The sequence below is a fragment of the Chrysochloris asiatica genome, unplaced genomic scaffold (genome assembly GCF_000296735.1).
Source record: "Chrysochloris asiatica unplaced genomic scaffold, ChrAsi1.0 scaffold00156, whole genome shotgun sequence".
Lineage (NCBI taxonomy): Eukaryota > Metazoa > Chordata > Mammalia > Afrosoricida > Chrysochloridae > Chrysochloris > Chrysochloris asiatica.
The window spans coordinates 3,634,064-3,654,462 of NW_006408674.1; the positions used below are offsets into that span (position 1 = coordinate 3,634,064).

Consider the following 20,399-nt stretch of genomic DNA (forward strand, 5'->3'; position numbering starts at 1 on the left):
CTGGCTTCAAAGGAGAACAGCAGGCAGTCCAAGGAGCTCACTTGACATTCAAGTGAACTTGAGCCAGCATCTGAACCTCCCTTAGCCTTGGGGATTTCCTCTAAGTGCATATTTGAATCCCTGCTTCTCTGTCTGCTGTGCAGATACTAGGCATGAATGTGTTACTTGCAGGAAAGGACTGAATTGTAGTTGCTACTGAACTCATAATTCTGTGCTGGCTTTTTAAGTCAAAGACAATACATATCTGCTGTGTTCCAAACAATGCTTCCTAAAAAGTTCCCTCCTTTACTTTTGTTTTAAGTTGGCTATACTATCCTTCCCTATTGCCCCAGCCCCGATCCCTTTGGTCTCTGTGCCAAAGGGGACAACAGCTGCAACCCTTGTGCTTAAATTGCATGTTTCTGAATGACAGTCAGTCTTGATGTAGACACACCCTGGCTCCAGGATGACCAGCTGTCAGGACAGTGCCCCCGTCTGAGCACGCTCCCTAAATCCTCTACCTGGCCTGTGGTTGCCGGTGCATTCAGTCACCATCAACTGAGACCTCGTTCTGTGTCAGGCCCAGGGCTGGAGCCTGGAGACAAAAACCTGGTCCTTGCCTTCCTAGCTCTCAGGCTCCAGTGGGAGGAGACATGCACACACCCAAAGGACAGTCCGCTGTCAGCACCTGAGGGCACAAACGGCAAGGATTAGCAGCACAGGCTTTGTAGCTGGATAAGTCTGGGCTCCAATTTTAACTCTAGCACGCAATAGCTTCAGGACCTGGAGCAGGTGACTCCTCTGAGCGTCAGTTTCCTGGTGTGGTGCTGTGGGCTAATGTGTCAGACTGCAAAGTCAGTTTGAACCACAAGGTCAGCAGTTCAAGCTCACCAGACGCTCCTTGGAAACCCTATACAGAGTCACAAGCTACTCAATGGCATTTAACAACAATAACAAATAACAACTGTCTCATGGTGTAGCTGTGAAGGTGGAATGAACCCACACAGGGAACCCTGTGAGGGCTGGGATGGCCTTGTTTTCGGGGTCTCTCAGCTTTTCTGCCTTTAACAGAGTGCTGTCTTGCACTTTTCTATCACTCTTTATCATTGGTGTTACATGACATGGAGTTGTTTCTGACTTATAGTGACCCTGCATTGGGTTTCCAAGGAGCAACTGCATGGTTCCCTAACTTTACCTCCAGTTAGAACCACCTGGGTAGCTTTTTAAAATGTCCATGCCCACACCAGACTGCAGAGTCCTGGTGCGGTGCTGTGGGTTAATACACCAGACAGCAAAGCTGTTTGAACTGCAAGGTCAGTGGTTCAAGTTCACCACCTGCTCCTCAGAAACCCTATACAGGGTAGCTATGGGTCAGAACTGACTCAACAGCACTTCACAACAACAACAACACCAGACTGCACATCCCAAACAAAATTGGAGACCTCGAGGATGGGTCTGGGCATGAATGTTTTGGGGGTTTTTTTGTGTTGTTTTTTTAAGTCTTTATTTTGAATTGAGTGATAGTTTACATGGGAGAACGTTGGTTTTACACTCATCATTTCATTGCGATGATTATAATCTCCTCTATGCATCATTGCTATGAGTCAGTACCGACTTGATGGCACCAAACAACAACAACAACAACGCATCATCATTCAACAGTATTTGCTTCTTTCTATTCCCTCTGGGGTTTTGTTTGTTTGGTTTTTGAATGTACACAAAAACACTCAGGAATATATAATCATTTAAACAACCAAAGGGCACATTCTGCAAGTATGCCTCCTGGCTGCCAGCACACAGCCTTTCTCTTTCCATGAGTCTAAAGTCTTCAGTTGCTTCCTCTCTCCATGTCTTCATCTCTGGTGTCGCTGCTTCTCTGGGTAGGGTCCCACATTTCACTCATGCTCTTCTCCCTTGATGATCCTAGGGTCCTCTCTTTCTGGACTGTAAGATTAACTACTCCCCCATTTTTGTTACAAAACCTTTACAATTGAGGCAGTTGCAATTAGTCATGGTAACAATTATTCACTATTGAATCATAGGAATCTTATTACCATCTCTTTTCACCAGACCCATCTAGACAAGATGACAACTATTCAGTGGGGACTCTGTCTGGCCCCGCACACTCTGAAACTAAACGCTCTCTTGAAACCTTGTAAGCCAATCACTTTGTGCCTTTGTAGCTCCGCCCCCATCTTAGGTAGCCAATGACATGAGTGTTTTTATAAAGGTCCTCAGGTGGTTCCAATATGTATCCATGTTTGGGAACCAGTCGATTGAAAACCAACCACACAGTTGCCATGAGCTGACTCCAACTGATGGTGACGCCCCCATGTGTGCCAGAGTAGAACTGTGCTCCATGGGGTTCTCAGCAGAGAGTTTTTCAGAAGTAGATCCCTAGGCTTTTCTTCCAAGGCACACTTGACCCTCCAACCTCTCCATCAGCAGCTGGGCGCAGTAACCATTTGCACCACACGGGGACTCCTGGATTGAACCTGGTGGTGGTGGCTGTGTGCCGTGGAGTCGGTTCCAACCCATAGCGACCCTGTACAGGGTTTCCATGGCTGTAAATCTCTACGGGAGCAGAATGCTTCATCTTTCTCCCACGGAACAGCTGGTAGTTTCGAACTGCTGACATTACGGTTCGCAGTCCAATTCATAACCACTACACTACCAGAGCTCCTGGATGGAACATAGTGAGTCTTCAATAAATATCAGCCGCTGTTCTTGATGCTGGCAATTGTTGATAAGTCCCGTAGGTCAATTCCAACTCATAGAGACCCTGTGTAGGGTTCCAGGGAGCAGCTGGTAGGTTTGAACTGTCGACTTTGAGGTTAGCAGTTCAGTGCTTATTCTACAGTGCCACACCAGACCTCCAGAGGTGATGTTACAAGTCCTAAAAGGGACCTATCTAGCCTTTAACAATGTGTGCTTGTCGTGGGCACTCCATAAGTGTTCACCCAGCCAGGGGCAGCCAGTCAACCACTGACTTTGATATCAAGTAAGACCCCAAGCAAGTCACTTATTCATTCTGTGACTTCATAATGTCTCTCTTACAGCAAAAGCCAGTATAATAAACGCGGGCCATTGTAAATAGTTTCTGCAGCAGGGACAATTTTAGACTTGTGAGTATATGTTTACAGCATCAGTCATCGTCTTCCTTCTTTATTAAAAAATAGTGACTTGGCTCTATAATTGTGTTGCCATTTCCAGGCCACTACAGCGGATGGAGTGAACCTCACCACCGAGGTTGTCTACAAAAGAGGCCAGGATTATAGGTTTGTGTGCTACAACCGAGGGCGAACCTGCCAGAGCTACCGTGTGAGGTTCCTCTGTGGCAACTCTGGTAAGCAGCTCCTTTTTGGGGACAGAAACACAGCTTTGGTGTCATTTGTGTAGTTGGCAGTAACACGCCGCAAGTTTGGGTGGCGGGTCAGCCTCTGCTGAGCATCTCCAGTGACATAGTGCTGCTTCTGAGCTCCTGATAGAAGACCCTTTTGTGGTCCCGGTGCAGTGGGAGGGTGCCGGATGCTTGCAGGAAGGAAAGGGTTTGATCCAAGACCCCCAGGGCTGCAGTGGACAAGGTTGTCCTTCCGGCAGCCCTCCCCCACAGAGATGCACCACTCTTGGCCTCTTTGGCTGCTATTATTTTAAACCCAGTTCCCGAGGTGATCGTTAGAAGGGATTGGAAATGGTTAGTTTGTTGGCTGAGGGACTTGGCCGTCTCCAGAAAGCAGTTATTAGCAATGGGAGTTCTTTGGTGGGAGAGGTTATGGCTACTGTAAATACTAGTTGAGAGGAACTATATTTGTTTTATATCTTGAGCAAAGTGGGTGTGGTGAGACAGCCACATTTAACTCGGGGTAAGGAGTTAGTGGAAAATTCCCCTGCCCAGAGCTAATGAATGGCTCTTTTCTGGTAGGGTTTTTTGTTGACTTCAAAAACCTGCACCAAGACCGGGATGGGGTGAACCGGTGATTGGGGTTTTGGATAGGCAAGCCTGGCATTTGCTTATTTAGGGAGGGAGAGGAAAGAGATGGGCAGCCAACAGTTGGCCAAGAGCAAAGGGCTCTATCTCAGGTCTTCCTTCCTGTTTGGGGTTACAGTGAGGCCCAAGCTCACGGTCACCATCGACACTAACGTTAACAGCACCATCCTGAGATTGGAGGACAATGTGCAGTCCTGGAAACCTGGAGACACCCTGGTCATTGCCAGTACTGATTACTCCATGTACCAGGCAGAAGAGTTCCAGGTGCTTCCCTGCAAAACCTGTGCATCCAACCAGGTCAAAGTAGCAGGTAGGTAGGCCTCCAGTAGTCTCTTCCTAGGCTGGGCAATTCTGAAAATTGGTAGGCTTACATTTGGTTAAGAGTCCCTGGGGAATGCAAACGGTTCATGTGCTCAGTTGCTCACCAAAATGTTGGCAGTTCGAGTCTACTCAGAGATCTCTGTGCAAGAAAGGTCTGGTGATCTACATCAAAAATATTAGCCATTGAAAATCCTGTGGAAGGGAGTTCTGCTCAGAGACACGTAGGGTCACCATAACCCAGAGTCGACTCCATGGCAACTGCTTTTGTCAAGTTGACTGAAATCACAAGCAATCTACATCCGTCAACTATTGCCACCAAAATGTTACGTAACAAAACCCAAAAACCTATTTTATAGTCTCAGAAGCTTACAACGGTCGGTGTTTGTTTCCGCTCGTGCACGCCTGCAGCTTGTCTGGGCTCAGAGGCTCTAAGCTGAGCTTGGCTTCAGGCTGAGATTTGGGTTCAGTTCTGCTTCATGTAATGCATTCTTCCCAGAACACGTTCTTCTCATGGAAAAGAGTTAAAGTTCCTATCGAGGGGACTGTAAACACAGGAGGACTCTTAAGGCCTAGGTTAAAATGTGGCATGTTGTTGTTGTCAAGTGCCAACGAGTCAGTTCTGACTCATAGCAACCTTGTATAGGGTTGCCGAGGAGTGACTGGTGGGTTTGAACTGCTGACCTTGCAGTTCAAACTGACCTTTTGGTCCAGTGCATTATCCTGCAGCGACACGCCAGGACTTTTATGGAATCCATATTCCATTGCCCAGAGCAAAACGTGTGGTCAAGCTCTGCATGAATAGGGTGGGTTACATAGTTTTCCCACAAACATTGATGAAAGGAATGAATATTTGATAGATGATAATATAACCCTTTCATGACCCATGGGACATATATCGCCCACCAACATTTATAACCTCTCATGTTTCTTGGGAAGCTGCCATTCCAGTTGAAGTAAATGCGTGTTAAGGTCTGACAGGGAACTGTGTGTGTAACTGGGGGAATCAAAAGAAACAGGTTTCTCCCCATCAAGCCTACAACCAGAATCTACTTGGAACATTTGTGTCCCCAGGTAATTGTATGAAAATCCATATCGCCTCCAAACAAGTATCTTTATTCTTCGATGTCAGCATGCCTTCATTACTAAAAACAGGTGGTGCCAACAAAAAGGTCAAAGCAGAAAATAATTGGTCATGGAAGGCTTAACCTACCACAAAATTTTGTAGTCCTTCCCTCTATTGTTTTGGGTTTTCCTTTCATTGTATCTTCTAAACCTTATCATAAATGCATTAGAGTGTACATCATGTGATGCTCCTGGAATCACAGATTGTGTGAGCCCAGAGAAAAACCCAGGCCAATTGTCAGTTGGGGGGATTATGCACCAATTAAGGTTCTTTAGTTGTAAGCAACAGAATCGAACTTGACTGCCTGAAGTAAAAAGGAAATTTTGGGGGAGGCTAAGGGGCTCTGGTAGTGTAGTGGTTATGAATCGGGCTGCGAACCTTAAGGTCAACAGTTTGAAACTACCAGCTCTGCAGGAGAAAGATGAGGCTTTCTTCTCCTGTAAAAATTTACAGCCTTGGAAACCCTGTGCAGGATCGCTATGAGTTGGAACCCACTCCACGGTACTTAACAACAACAACAACAACAACATTGAGTTTAGCAGATTAAAGCAGAAATGGAGAAAACAAACTGTAGAAGGGTAAGGACTAGAGCAGCTTCGGGGCTGTGGGCAACAGGACCTAATGGAAGAAGCACGTTTCATGGCTGGGATACAGCACTCAAGAGAAAGGGCAGCGGGTTAGCCTCGTCATCACATGTTCAGCCCTTGGCTAACAGGGGTTGAGGCATCTTTATTTTCTGTGTCAAAAGTTAGCTCCCCAAAGCAAAACTGGGGTGTACTACCCTGGCGTGGACTCCTGGTGTGGCACTGTGGGTTAATGCACTGGACTGCAGAGTTGTTTGAACTGCAAGGTTGGCGGTTCAAGCTCACCAGCCACTGCTTGGAAACCCTGTACAGGGTCACTATGGGTCAGAACTGACTCAACGAGACTTAACAACAGCCCTGGTATGGCACTGTGGGTTAATGCACTGGACTGCAAGATTAGTTTGAACCGCTTTGGCAGTTGAAGCTCAGCAGCTGTTCCTTGGAAACCCTCTACAAGGGGGTTGGTATAAGTGAGAACCGACTTGACGATACTTAACAACAACAACAACAACCACAGAAAGGAGTCTCAGTACTGGGCATTCAAAATATCAAATGTTATAGGATTATAGGAAGGAAAGTCTGAAGATGTACTTCTGAAAATCAGCCAGTGAAATTCCTCTGAATCACAGTGGTCCAATCTGCAACCAATCATGGGGCTGGCCCGGGACCAGGAAGCATTTTGGTGTGGTTTTTTTTTTTCCATTGTGCAAAGGGTTACCATGAGTCAGACGCTGACTCGACAGTAGCTAACGACAACACAGGACCACAGTTTTGGGGAAAAGATTTAAATTTGGGTTTGGAGGAAGACTGTGGATTGAGAAAGCATATCCAATATATTTGAAATTGCCATTATTTGGTCCTGGTATGGAACTATAAGATAAGCACTGGACTGCTAGCCACAAGGTCAGTGGTTCAAACCTGCCGCCTGCTCCTTGGAAATCCTATACAAGGTTGCTATGAGTCAGAACTGACTCAACAGCTCTTAACAACAACATTTTTTTTGGAAATAAAACTACAGAAAGTAAAATTCAGCAAAGTTGTTTTGGCTGGTGAGGATGTGCATGAGAAATGATGAGTCTGACCCCTTTATTTTATTCATGGGGTAAGTGAATCTTGAAGATCATGTTGCTAAAGCAATCCATCAACCCTACAGCAATGATGCTAGGGTAGAGACCCTAGAACGCAAAGCCTGTGAAAGGAAAGCTGTCAATATTTGTAGGAGATTGTAACTGGAAAGAGGGAGAGAGGCAGCAGCTTGTTTGTAGAGACTGGTATGATTAGGTATCTGTTCTTGGACAAAGTAACAGACTCTACCTTTTAAAATGATAACTTGTTTGAATTCTTACTTTCTTCCAAAAAGATTTTGGGTTATCTCAGTAAAATAGGTCCCAGTAAATCTGATAAACAGAAGAAAGAAAAAGTGAAAGAGAAAGGTCTAAATAATGAAGGACTGTTAGAAGGAGAATGAATTCAGCCAAAAGGGAAAACTGAAACTAAATAAAACTATCAAAACCACCAAACTGGCTTCCAGAGCAAAGAAGGAAACGCGATAAATTACTTCATTCTCATTAATCAATAAAAGGAAGCGAACTAGAAGGCCAAGAGGAACAACTTTTTCTTAACTCTGAACTACTGAGGAAATTACTACATAGGTTTTCATATAAAGGATTCTATCTAGCAATGCATGGAGTCCAGGTGTGGCGCTGTGGGCTAATGCATCAGACTGCAAAGCTGTTTGAACTGCAAGGTCAGAAGTTCAAGCTCACCAACTGCTCCTGGGAAACCCTATGCAGGGTCACTATGGGTCTGAGTTGACTCAGCGGCATTTAACAATCTAGCAGTGTGGGAGTGCTGTGGCTCAGTAGGATAAGCACTGGACTGCTAACCACAAGGTTGGTAGTTCGAGCTCACCAGCTGCTCCACAAGAGAAAGGTGAGGCTTTCTCTCCCTGCAGAGATTTATAGTCTCAGAAACTGTATACAGACAGGCTCACAATGAGTTAGAACTGACTCAACACCACTTGTCAACAACAACAATCACTGTGAACAGTGATTCTGGAAGCAGTTTATGTTGTCGTTTGTGGTTTGACCCAAAAGAACAGATGGGCACATAGTACAGGTCACATTCTATAAAGACATTTTGAAGGGTTTGTTTGTTTTATAGAGGTGGAATAGTTTAATGAGAAAAGGCTTTAGAAATAAACCCAATTAGTTCAAATCCCAAGGATGGCACCTATTTGCTGTATGACCTTGGCTAACTATTTTATTTGTATCCCAGTTTTCTGGGTAAGCACTGGACTTCTAACTGCAAAGTCGGAGGTTCAAATTCGCCAGCAGCAGCTTCTCAGAAACCTTATACAGGGTGCTTATGGGTCAGAACCGACTGGATGATACTTAACAACAAGAACAAAAATAAGAATAATGGTCATCCCTATTACAGGGTTACGTTGTTGTTGTTAAGTGTCTTTGAGTTGGTTCCAGCTCATAGTGACCCTGGATAGGGTTTCCTAGAAGCAGCTGGTGAATTGGAACCACTGACTTTGTGTTTCAAACTCACCCTGCAGTCCAGTGCATGATCCCATATGCCACAGTGGAAATTAAATGAGTTTATACATATGATGTACTTAAAACAGGCCTGGAACATAGTAAATGCTCAATAAATATCAGCTGCTATTATTATTGTTATTGTTGTTGTTGCTAAGAGCCCTCAAGTCAATTCCAACTCATAGCGACCCTGTTTAGAGTTTCTGAAGAGCAGCTAGTGAATTTGAACCGCCAACCTTTCAGTTTTAACAGACCTTGACTTCTGGTGCATTATCCCACAGCGCTACACCAGGACTCCTATTATTGTTGTTAGATGCAATAATTTAGCCACTAAGCTTAAAGATGGGAGAAAAAGGCATAAGAAGAAGTCAGTGGTTAAACCTTGTATATTTTATAGCCTATGAGTCTGCTCTTTCGGAAAACAGCTCAACAACAGCTAACAGCAACAATGCAGGATCAATGCATATTCAAGATTGTTGAATTACCTTTAATTTGGGACTAAAACTACAGAAAGTAAAATTCAACACAGCTATTTTGACTGGTGAGGTTATGCATAATGAAACAATATGCATGCATGAAGACAGAAGCAAGCTATTCTTCTCATTTATAACCAACACATGAAACAAGTCTTAGCGCTGCAATTCTTCTTGGTAGCCGCTCTTTCTGTGGCTATGCATGCTCTACCTCCCCTGCGCTGAGGCTGGGCGAGCATCCTGGCAAGAAGCATCTCATCATTGGCTCAATATTAGTTAAAGAGCCTGTTCTGTGTCTCAGGCAACAGGCCTCGATACAGGCGTGAAAAAGAGAATCATGGTTTGGTCAGACAGAGCTTCATCAAGGAATCACTGTCATTCAGTTAATGTTCAACTGAAAAAAACTAAACCTGCTTTTGTAGAACTGCCCCACGTGGTTTCCAATCTGTGTTGGAAGAAGTGCAGCCAGAATCCTCCATGGAAACCAGGATGGCCAGATGTTGTGTCTCATACTTCGGACATATTATCTGGAGGGACCAGTCCCTGGAGAAGGCTATCATGTTTGGCAAAGTGGAGGATCAACAAAAACGAGGAAGATTATCAATGAGATGGATTGGCACAGTGGCAGCAGCAGTGGGCTCAAATGTAGCAACGATTGTGAAGTTGGCACAGGACTGGGCAATGTTTTGTTCTGGCGTGCATAGGGTCACTGTGAGTCGGTACTGACTTGATGGCACCTAACAACAATCTACCCAGAGACAGCCCATCACACCTTTCTTCCATATAGCAGTTGATGGGTTTGAATCACTAACCTTTCAGTTACTAGACAAGCACTTAACCACTACACCTTGTATGCCTGAGTAGAACTGCCCCATAGGTTTTCCTAGGCTGTAATCTATGGAGTCCTGGTGTGGCACTGTAGGTTAATGCACTGGACTGCAAAGTGAATTTGAATTATAAGGTTGATGGTTCAAGCTCACCAGTTGCTCCTCAGAAACTCTACACAGGGTCGCTATGAATTGGAAATGCCTTGAAGGCACTTAACAACAACAACAATCTCTATGGAAAGGAGTCCTGGGGTTGCGGTGAACTAGGCATTAGAATGCAGCACCATACCACGACTCCATCGAGTTGGTTTTGACGCATAGTGACTCTGTATAGGGTTTCTGAGGAGCAGCTGGTGAGCTTGAACTGCAACCTTGCAGTTCAAACGACTTTGCAGTAGAGCGTGTTAACCCACAGCGCCGCACCAGGACTCCATAGATCTCCAAGGCACTTAATTTTATAAGTAAATGTATCTGTTTATCCCACGAGAAGATCCTTGATGTTTTTGCTTCTTTTCACCCCAGAATGCCTGGTACTGTACCTGCCAAGTAGAAAGGACTCAGGGGATTGTGGAACCGTGGCACCTGCAGCGTAAATAGTGCTTGAAGCCCTCAGTGGGGCCATGACACAAAGAAAGCCTCCCTGCTCTCCAGGCCCCTTCCATTACTTGCCCAGGGCTCTTCTGAATCGTTTAGGAAAGATTTGAGTCAGCCAAGTGTTCTTCTCCCTGAATGCCCTTCACGTATCATCACTAGAGAAGGAAGGGAGGGAGGGTGGAGGCCAACAGAACTCCACAGACAGGATGGGATGTTGGGAAATCAGGAGCTCTGGGCTTCCCTAGGATAGCAGTCTGGGAGTAGCCTGTGAATGTAGCCACAGGCCAGATAAGCTGACCAGTGCTGGTGTGGTTTTCTGTAAAGGCCCTGATAGGGTTTCAGGGTGGGGGAATCGTTCTTGGACTTTTATGTACTCCGCTCCCAGAAGTCCGATAAACACAGTTCTTCCACTTACCTGGTAGTCTCCCCAGCACCTTGGCCAGCTGCACTCACGGAACAAAGAAAGCTTCCAAGCCTGTTTTCTACCAACTCCCAACATTGCGTCCATGAAGCTAATGTTTACAGCCCTGAATCCAGCTTCAGTTTGAAGACAATGTCAGTGACAACTGTAGGAGTCAGGTCAGTTACACGAACACCTACTATGTGCTGTTACGTGCCAGATGCTGTTCTACACACAGCATTGGAAGAACTCACTTAACTTCAGAGCTACCTTGTTAAAACCCATTGCTGGCGAGCTGATTCCTACTCAGAGCTATCTAATATGACAGCGTACAACAGCCCCCATAGGATTTCCAAGGCTGGAAATCTTTGCAGAAGCTGACTGCCACATTTTCTCTCATGGAGCAGCTGGTGAGTTCAAACCATCAACCTTTTGGTAGGCAGTGGAGTATTATAATCAGTGCTATTCTTCCCATTTTATAGAGGAAAAGCCTGAGGTACAGGGACCTTGTGTGCTCAGGGACTCCATCTATGGTCTAATTTAGGACCACCCCCCACCCCCATCCCCATCGAGCCCCCAGAAGGAACCAGCATTGTGGACATGTGGACTTGAGCTCAGCAAATCTGATTTTAGACTCCTGAGTCCCACAACTGTGGTGGTGGTGATGTGCCGTCAAGTCAGTTCCAACTCAGAGAGGATTTCTGAGGCTGTAAATCTTGACAGGAGCAAAAAGCCTCATTTTTCTCCCACAGAGCAGCTGGTCGATTCAAACTCCTGACGTTTTGGTCAGCAGCCCAATGCATAACCACGGAATCTACGCAGGCATGCCCCATTTGATTGCACTTTCCAGATAGTGCATTTTTTACAAATTGAAGATTTGTGGCAACCCTGCATCAAACATTCCTGCTGGCTTTGTTTTTCCAACAGCTTGTTCCTACACTGGATCTCTGTGTCACCTTTTGGTAATTCTCACAATATTTAAAATATTTTCATAATACTGCTGCACACTTAATAAACCACAGTAGAGTGTAAATATAACTTTGATATGCAATGGAAGCCACAATATTGTGTGGTTCTCTTTACTGTGATAGTGACTTTGTTACAGTGCTCCAAACCCACAGTATCTCTGAGGTGTGTCTGTATTGTTTCAAGCCACTGGCTATGTGGTAGCTTATTATAGCAGCCACTGAAAACTAACACAGACTCCGAAGAAGACATTTTCTCAGCTTTGCCACACTCTAGTTTTGCATCTTGAATTGTTATATTAGCAGCCACCAGTCAATTCTGACTCGTGTCACCTGACCTTCTGTGCAAGAGAACACAACATTGCCCAGACCTGCATCATGCTCATGGTCGCTGGCATGTTCGAGTCTGAGTTTGCAGCTATGGCGTCAACCATCTCATGCCCTCACTGGTTCTCTACTTCACCAAGCATGGCATGCTCCTTCTGCCTTTGTGTGTTACCTCTTAACGCACTATCCTCTTAGTGTGTCCAAAGCAAATGAGTTGAGCAGTATTCTGTTGTGATCCATAGAGTGTGCCACTGTAGGATAAACACTCTATTGTAAGGTTGGTTTGATCCACAGGCCGGTGGTTCCAACTCACCAGCTGCTCCTCGTAAATGCTATGCAGGCTCACTATGCATCAGAACTGACTAACGGCACTTAACAGCAGCCATGTTTAGAAGCAGATTGCTCGGCTTTTCTTCCTAGTCTGTCTTAGTCTGGAAGCTCTGCTGAAATGTACTCATCATGGGTGACTGTGCTGGTATTTGAAATACTGATGACTTAGATCCCGGCATCACAACAACACACAAGTCACTACAGTCTGACAACTGACAGAATGGGGTGTGGGGAGGAGTGGATATCTTGAGCTAAGATTTTTCAAAGAAACCACCATCTCATTAAGTCTGCAGAATCCCAAACAGTAAACATCCTTAGGAATACTGTAGACTCAGGATGTGTGCCAGGTGACTGGTGGGGAGCCAGCTCTTCCTGGGGATAAGAGGTCAGGGTAAGGTCACTGTTGTTGTGTGACACTGGAGGGCTACTTATAACTGCAGGCTTTGTCTGTGGGCACTGGCGGCGCTCTGGGATGAGGTTTGGGCTCGTTGCTCAAGTCAAGGTCAAATGTGAAAGCCAAGTGGTGGCGGCAGTGTGGTTCACTCGGAGACTGTTTCTCGCTGTACTTGCATCCTCAGATGGAAGAAAAAGCACCTACCTGCCAGCTCAGCAGTCTAGGGAATGAGATGAATTTAGAACCAGGCTAAGCTCTCTATCCCAGAAAAGAATTTGGGGTTGTTGTCGAGGCAGAATTTAGGCCTGCAAATCAAAGACAATGCCAAAATTTGAATTCTTGCCACCCTGTATTTGTTTTAAAGTATATTTTTCTGCACAGATTGAGGAAGGGGAAACTAGAAGCGTGAACACAGCAGTGGGTTTAGCTATCCACTGAGTGGAGTTAACTACTCTATGTGAAGGGAGGAGGTGAGAAAGGGGAGAGTGGAGAGGAAAAAAAGGAGGTAAAGTCAGAAGCTCTGGCTACCACAGGAACACGGTTGTAGAATTGGTCTTTTCACCCTTTTCTCCTTTGTGTTTGTTAGCAATTTTAGGGTGAGAAAGCCTAGAAAACTTTGAAAACAGAACACAAAGAGCCCAAATGGGGAAAGAAATGAAATTGCTGGAAGAATTGAACTCTTCTTAAGAATATGAAAAAGGGTAAGGGGCGTGGAAGAGTCTCTAGATGGTTCAAACAGTTAAGCACTCAACTGCTTACCAAAGGTTGGAAGTTCAAATCCACCAGAGCCATCATGGAAGAAAGACCTGGAGATCTACTTGTAAAAGCAGCAGCCATTGAAAGCGCTCCGGAGCTCAGTTCTACTCTGACAGCCATGGGGTCGTCCTGAGTCACAATGGACTAACCCTTGGTTAGGTGTTTTAGGGTTTTAGGGAAATAGTCTGTGGCACAAAGGGAGAGATCTTCCGCTCATCTAGCTCTAGGGAGAATGGAAAATGATGCTGAGGTCAGTACAACGTGGAGTGCTGGCCCTTCCTGCTCTTCCATTGGGCACCATTGAAACACCCAGAGCCCAGCCACAGTGCTGGCCACCAAAGCTCCCATCTGGCTCTTTCTAGAACACCAGGCTCCAGATACACACTCTACCTGAAGCTGAAGAAAGCACAATACGGATTTGCTTGCCTAAAAAAATAAGGATTTACACTGCTCCAAACCAGTGACTTTGTTTTGTCCCTGTGAAGAGTCCTAGCTGGTAGAGGATTCTGGGTTCAAACTCTGTGAGATCTCCCTGAGGCCAGATCTCTTCTCTCCTTTGCTCTGCCATCTCTACATGGCTTTCACCTCATAGGTAAGGCCAGCCCACCAAAACAGGTCCACATTCCAGCCTCCAGGAGAGAGCAAGAGGAGGGACATATCACCTGGAGGCTGTCCAGAGCACTTGTGTTCACATCCTATGAGTCCACCTTACTGCAGGGGAGGCTGGGAAATGTAGTTCCCCTGGAGAGATGCGCAGGCGAACTTAGGAGATTCTCCTATGGAGAGGGAGTTCCTGTGTGGTGCTGTGGAGTCCTGGTGTGGAGGGTAAGCACTGGACCTCAAGGTCAGTTTGAACTGTAAGGTCAGCAGTTCAAACTCACCAGCCGCTCCTCAGAAACCTATAGAGGGTTTCTATGTGTTGGAACCGACTCGACTGCACTTAACAACAACAACAACAGTATAGAGAGAGGAGGACTGTGGAGGACAATTAGCAGTTTCTGCCATGGGTTTCAGACATAGACATACATGACGGTGAATCCTGGCTTTATCTTCAGACAGATGATTTTAAATTTTAAATGAATGAAGTCTCTGGGCTTTATTATTCTATAAAGTGGGAGTCCTGGTGCGGCACTGTAGGATCAGCACTGGACTGCAAACCACAAGGTCAGCAGTTCAACTCCACCAGCTGCTCCTCGGAAATCCTATACAGGGTTGCTATTCCTTTGAGTTGTGGTGTTGAAGGAGAATACTGAAAGTGCCATGGACTGCCAAAAGAACCAACAGATCTGTTTTGGAAGAAGTGCAGCCAGAGTGCTCCTTGGAGGCCAGGATGGCTAAGCTTCGTCTCTCATACTTTGGACATATTGTCAGAAGCGAACAGTCGCTGGAGAAGGATGTCATGCTGGGTAAGATGGAGGGTCAGAGAAAGAGATGAAGACCCCCAACGAGATGGATCGGCCAAGTGGCATCATTGATGGACTCAAGTGTGGCAGCGGTAGTGTGGTTGGCCCAGGATCAGACATTGTTTCGTTCTGCTGTGCATGGGGTCGCTATGAGTCGGTTCCGACTCAATGGCACCTGACAACAACAACAACATGGCTCAGAACCGACTTAACAGCACTTCACAACATCATGGAGCACAGGGCATGGTGATGAATCTGCAGTGTTTGTTAAAGCCTCTGGAAGGAGGCATGGAAACAGTGGGCACACATACAGAACGAAACAGAACGAGTTACCATCAAGTCGACCCCGGGTGAGTTTGAGTAGCGCTGTCTCCGGAGGGTTTTCAGTGGCTGATTTTTCAGAAGTAGTTTGCCAGGCCTTTCTTCCGAGGCACCTCCATGTGGACTCAAATGTAATTGAACTCGTTAACCCCCTGCACTATCCAAGGACTCCCTGTGTGCTCACAGTTCCTGTTGTTCCCCACCTTCCCTCTATTCTATCCTAGGGAAACCAATGTACATGCACATCGGAGAAGAAATTGATGGTGTGGACATGCGGGCTGAGGTCGGGCTCCTGACCCGGAACATTGTGGTGATGGGAGAAATGGAGGATGAATGTTACCCCTACAGCAATCACATCTGCGATTTCTTTGACTTTGATACCTTTGGGGGTCACATCAAGGTATGGGTCTTCCTGGCTCAGGTTGCCAACCATCATGAGGGTAGTGATTGCCCTGGCTCCAGCCCAGTCAGGAAAATGCCCTCAATGTCTGTCTATGGGTGGGGTTCCTGGTTGGAATGCCGTGGGGATGAAGGAGGTGGGACTTTTTACCAAGAAAAAAGCAACTTCTGGGAGCTGGGGAAGAAAGATGTCCAGGCATTGGCATGTGGATCCACTTGTCAATACTTGGGGACAAGGGACATGTTAGAACCAACTTGGGAACGGCTCTCCACTCCCAGGCCACATCACATTGTGCCTTCAACCCCAACCATTTCTTCCACTCTCTTAATTCATTAGTGAGCCTTGATCCCTTCCTAGAAATACAAGCATTTAACTCACAAAAAGTCATCTTTTCAATTGATCCATTAAGATAAAGATTAGATGGCGAACAGGGGAGAGGAACTAGAAGTTCTAGGATTCCATTTACCTGTGAGTTTCCATATAGACAGAGACATAATAAGGTCTAGAGTTCTTACTATGTAATCAAGAACAGGATGACCGGACTTCGTCTCTCATACATCGGACATATTGTCAGGGGGAACCAGTCGCAGGAGAAGGATATCATGTTTGGTAAGGTGGAGGGTCAGAGAAAAAGAGGAAGACCCCCAGCAAGATGGATTGGCAAAGTGGCAGCATCAATGGGCTCAAGTATAGCAACGATTGTGAGGTTGGCTCAGGACCGGGCAGTGTTTCGTTACGTTGTGCATAGGGTCGCTATGAGTTGGTACCGACTCGATGACACCTAACGACAAATTAAGAACAATGGTACTAGTTTATCAAGGGCCCAAGTTTCCCTAGTCTTAAGCTCAAAGAGGAACTTCTTTTGCATCTTTCTATAAAAACTGTCTCTATCTGGCATCTTGAACAGCACATATTGTTGTTAAGTGCTGTTGAGTCAGTTCTGACTCACAACAACCCTGTATTTGGTTTCCAAGGAGCAGCTGTTGAGTTTGAACCACCAGCCTTATGGTTCAAACTGACCTTGCAGTCCCGGCCTTTCTCCCACAGTGTCACACCAGACACCCCACAGTTCTTCCTAAGGCCATTGTTTCAATGATAACATAATACAATGTTGCAGTTGTGGAAAGACAGTTCTCTCAAAACAAAGATCGTGTGGTAATTTAACTAAAGAGACTGATAGAGTCAAACTGACAGAGTTTCACGATAGGAGTCCGGCTGGTATTTCAGGTGAGCTCATTCTTATATTACGGGACTTTTAGCATCCTTGGTCCCTGCTCATTGCACTCTGGTAATCTTCCCCAGTTATTGTAACCACCCCAAACACTTGTATATGCTTCCTGTCATTTCCTGAGAGGTAGGTGGGGACCTGGTTAGAGAGACCAGCAACAGTTGCAGGTATGTGGTGTACACGCTACTGGTACACCTTTCCAACCCTTGAAAGTAATTCCTGCATGATCACAACACTCTCTTTCACTGATCCCAAGCAAGGCCTCAGAATCATTCTCACATATTTCTCTAGAGCAGCCACCATTGGTGCTAGGCATTTTAGTTGATTCCTTGTTCTGGAAAGAATGGGTAGCATGTCCCTAAGCCCAACTTCCAAGAAGTTGACTGAGCCAGAGTCTTGAGAATCTTTTTCAGACTGTGCTTGTATGGTGAGTTCCCAGAGCGCAGATATATATTCTGTGTTGACAAGTGGTTTCCTTAAGCAAGCTAGGGACGATTCTAGGTGTGCTGTGGCAAGAATATTTTTGGGTGCTCACTCAGCACAGCCCCACCCCACCACTCCACAAGCCCACTGCCATTGTGCATGGTTTCACAGTCTCTGTCTGGGCTCAGTCTCTGATGTTCACAACCTCAGATTGTGAACAATCGCTCTTGTTGCCGAGTGGTCCACACTAATCTGCCCCCCTCAACCCTTCTAAGGCATCCTTTTTACCAGATTCCTCCCAGCTTAGCTCAGAGTTAACCCTTCCTCATAAGATACTATGTTTTAGAAAGCAGGAAGGGAGTGTCGAAGCAAACATCAGCATTGCACGGGTCTTTCAGACCTCTCAATGCCAAAAATTACTGCCTGTGACTTCCTTTTGTCATTAGCAAGCACCTAACTTGCCTCCCTTGGTGTAAGGAGGGTTGGGTACCTAACTTAAGCCACATGCACATAGAGAACATCACTGATTCACTGAAGACCCGGGGTGAGTACCAATGAAGCATCTTGAAGATGCCATTTCTGCCATTTTGGAAAGTGAAGCATCTTGCGGACTCCTGACTCTTGTTTCTCCTCTCCCAGTTTGCACTGGGGTTTAAGGCGGCGCACCTGGAGGGCGTGGAGCTGAAGCACATGGGGCAGCAGCTGGTGGGTCAGTACCCGATTCATTTCCACCTGGTGGGTGATGTGGATGAAAAGGGAGGCTATGACCCACCTACATACGTGAGAGAGCTCTCCATCCACCACACGTTCTCGCGCTGTGTGACCGTCCATGGCTCCAATGGCCTATTGGTAAGCACTTCCCTCCAAGGAAGCAAAGGCTCTAAGACTCCTCATCCCCTCCTTCCCTCTCCTCCATGCCAACCAGTCCAGGGCCAGGCCTAGAGTCAGCTAGTGCGTTTGGATCTAGACACTTATTCCAGAGCCATCATGGGGTTGAACCATCCTTAGCAATTTCCTTTTCTTGCTTTATACAGGTTAATGATAGAAATCATTACAAGCGGGGTGATTATACACCTTGGGTTTCCCAGAACAGTCCATTTTATACCTGTTGTTCCTACATGATTATTAATAGTGTCCCTTTCACTCTCAAAAGTGCCCTGGTATGCACAATGAACTAAATGATTACCCTAACTGACCCATTGGCAGCTGTGGGTTTTCAGGCATTGAGCAGAGCAGAGGAATTTTCTGCCTCATCACTGCATGCCTACACTCCACCTAACAGCAGTTAAAGATTTAAAATAACTTTCAGAGATTGCATTTATGACTTCCAACCATTAACAGAAGGTATCTGGAAGAAGAGAGGGGAAACATAATTTGTGCAGAGAATGACACAGTATTCTGAGTAGCATGCAGAGGGACTCAAAGGCCACCTGCAAGTCTATACATGTATGTGTCTGTTTATCCATCTGCTATCCAGCTATTTATCTATCTATCTACTGATCTATCTATCTGTATCTATCTATGCATCCATCCATCTATGTATCTATCTATGTATCTATCTATGTATCTATCTATCTATCTATCTATCTATCTATCCGTCCATCTGTCTATCCATTCATTTGTCTATCAATCTATCTATCCATCCATCTATGTATCTATCTGTCTGTCTGTTCATCCATCCACTTGTCTATGTGTCCATCTATCTGTCTGTCCGTCTATCTATCCATCTATCTATCTATCTATCTATCTATCTATCTATCTATCTATCTATCATCTATCTATATCTATCCATTTATCTGTCTATCCATCTATCTGCCTCTCTCTATCTGTCCATTTATCTATCTATCTATCTATTCATCTGTTTGTCTGTCTATCCATCTATCTGTCTAACTGTTTATCTAAAGTTGTGCCACAGTTTCAATATTTAATCCTTGGAAATGTTTTGACAAGGAACAATTGTAGAAGACTTTAGATGTCACTAGTGGCACTGGGGACAAGTATACGGTGGAACTAAGATTTGAATTTGTATTTTCTTTCTATTCCCTGCTCAATGCTTCCTTCTCCCTCATACTGCTTCCCTTTCAACCCGCCCCACTTCTAATCAGAAGAAAGAAACACAATCCAAGGTGAAACTCCTCCTACCCCTGCCCTTCTCCATGGCAGTGCTGAGTATTGATTAGCACTCAAGTGATGGAATCAAACAGATCAGAAATCATGTCCCTATTCTGTCCCTGCAAAGCAGTGACCTTAGGAATGTTTCTACATCTCCGTGTCATCTGTGAAAAGGGAAAAACTGTCATGATAAAAGATTAAATGAGATGATGTGCAAACCCTTTGACACTGTATCCACAGTAGTTCTTTTCGTCCTCTCAGTGGACATCTCTGTAGGACATCTCATGAAGTCCTGGTGTGGCACTGTAGGATAAGCACTGGACTGCTAACCACAAGGTTGGCAGTTCACACCCACCAGTGACTCCTCAGAAACCCTACTCAGGGTTTCTATGAGTCAGAACCAACTTGACAGCACTTAACAATAGCAACACATCTCAGGAGCCCTGGTGGTGCTGTGAGGTGGGCATTGGGCTGCTAACCGTAAGGTTGACAGTCCGACTCAACGGTCTCGAGAAGGAATCTCTTTGGTATTTTGTTAGAATAGGAATGTACCTAAGTCATTATTTGGAGTCTCTGGATAGCACAAATGGCTAATGGTGGTTAGTAACTAAGTTAAAGGAGGTTCCGTCCAGAAGTGCCCTGCAAAAAGATCCTGGAAGTCTACCTCCAAGAACTCAGGCGCTGAAACCCCTGCGGAGGCCAGTTCTACTCTGACACGTGGGAGCTCACCCTGAGTCTGAATCAGTTGGAGGTCAACTGGTTTTTTGTTTTGTTTTACTTTTTTGTTCCTTATTCATTTCTGTTCAAAGAAGGGCCACCCAAAATGTGGTCCAGACAGTGGGCAAGTGACTACATAAGATTGAAAATGAGCTGTGGTTGGAGGCAGGAGACCTGGGTGAGCACAAGGC

General features: G+C 45.6%; 1 protein-coding gene across 1 annotated transcript in view; it reads left to right on the forward strand.

The window, feature by feature from the left end:
* Window positions 1-20,399, forward strand: part of CEMIP (cell migration inducing protein, hyaluronan binding) — a 76,051-nt gene that overhangs the window by 22,299 nt on the left and 33,353 nt on the right. The window contains exons 9-12 of the mRNA XM_006870913.1: window positions 3,193-3,325; window positions 4,086-4,277; window positions 15,553-15,728; window positions 18,019-18,228. Of these exons, the coding sequence (XP_006870975.1) occupies window positions 3,193-3,325; window positions 4,086-4,277; window positions 15,553-15,728; window positions 18,019-18,228 (711 nt within the window). The remainder of the gene's footprint in view (window positions 1-3,192; window positions 3,326-4,085; window positions 4,278-15,552; window positions 15,729-18,018; window positions 18,229-20,399) is intronic.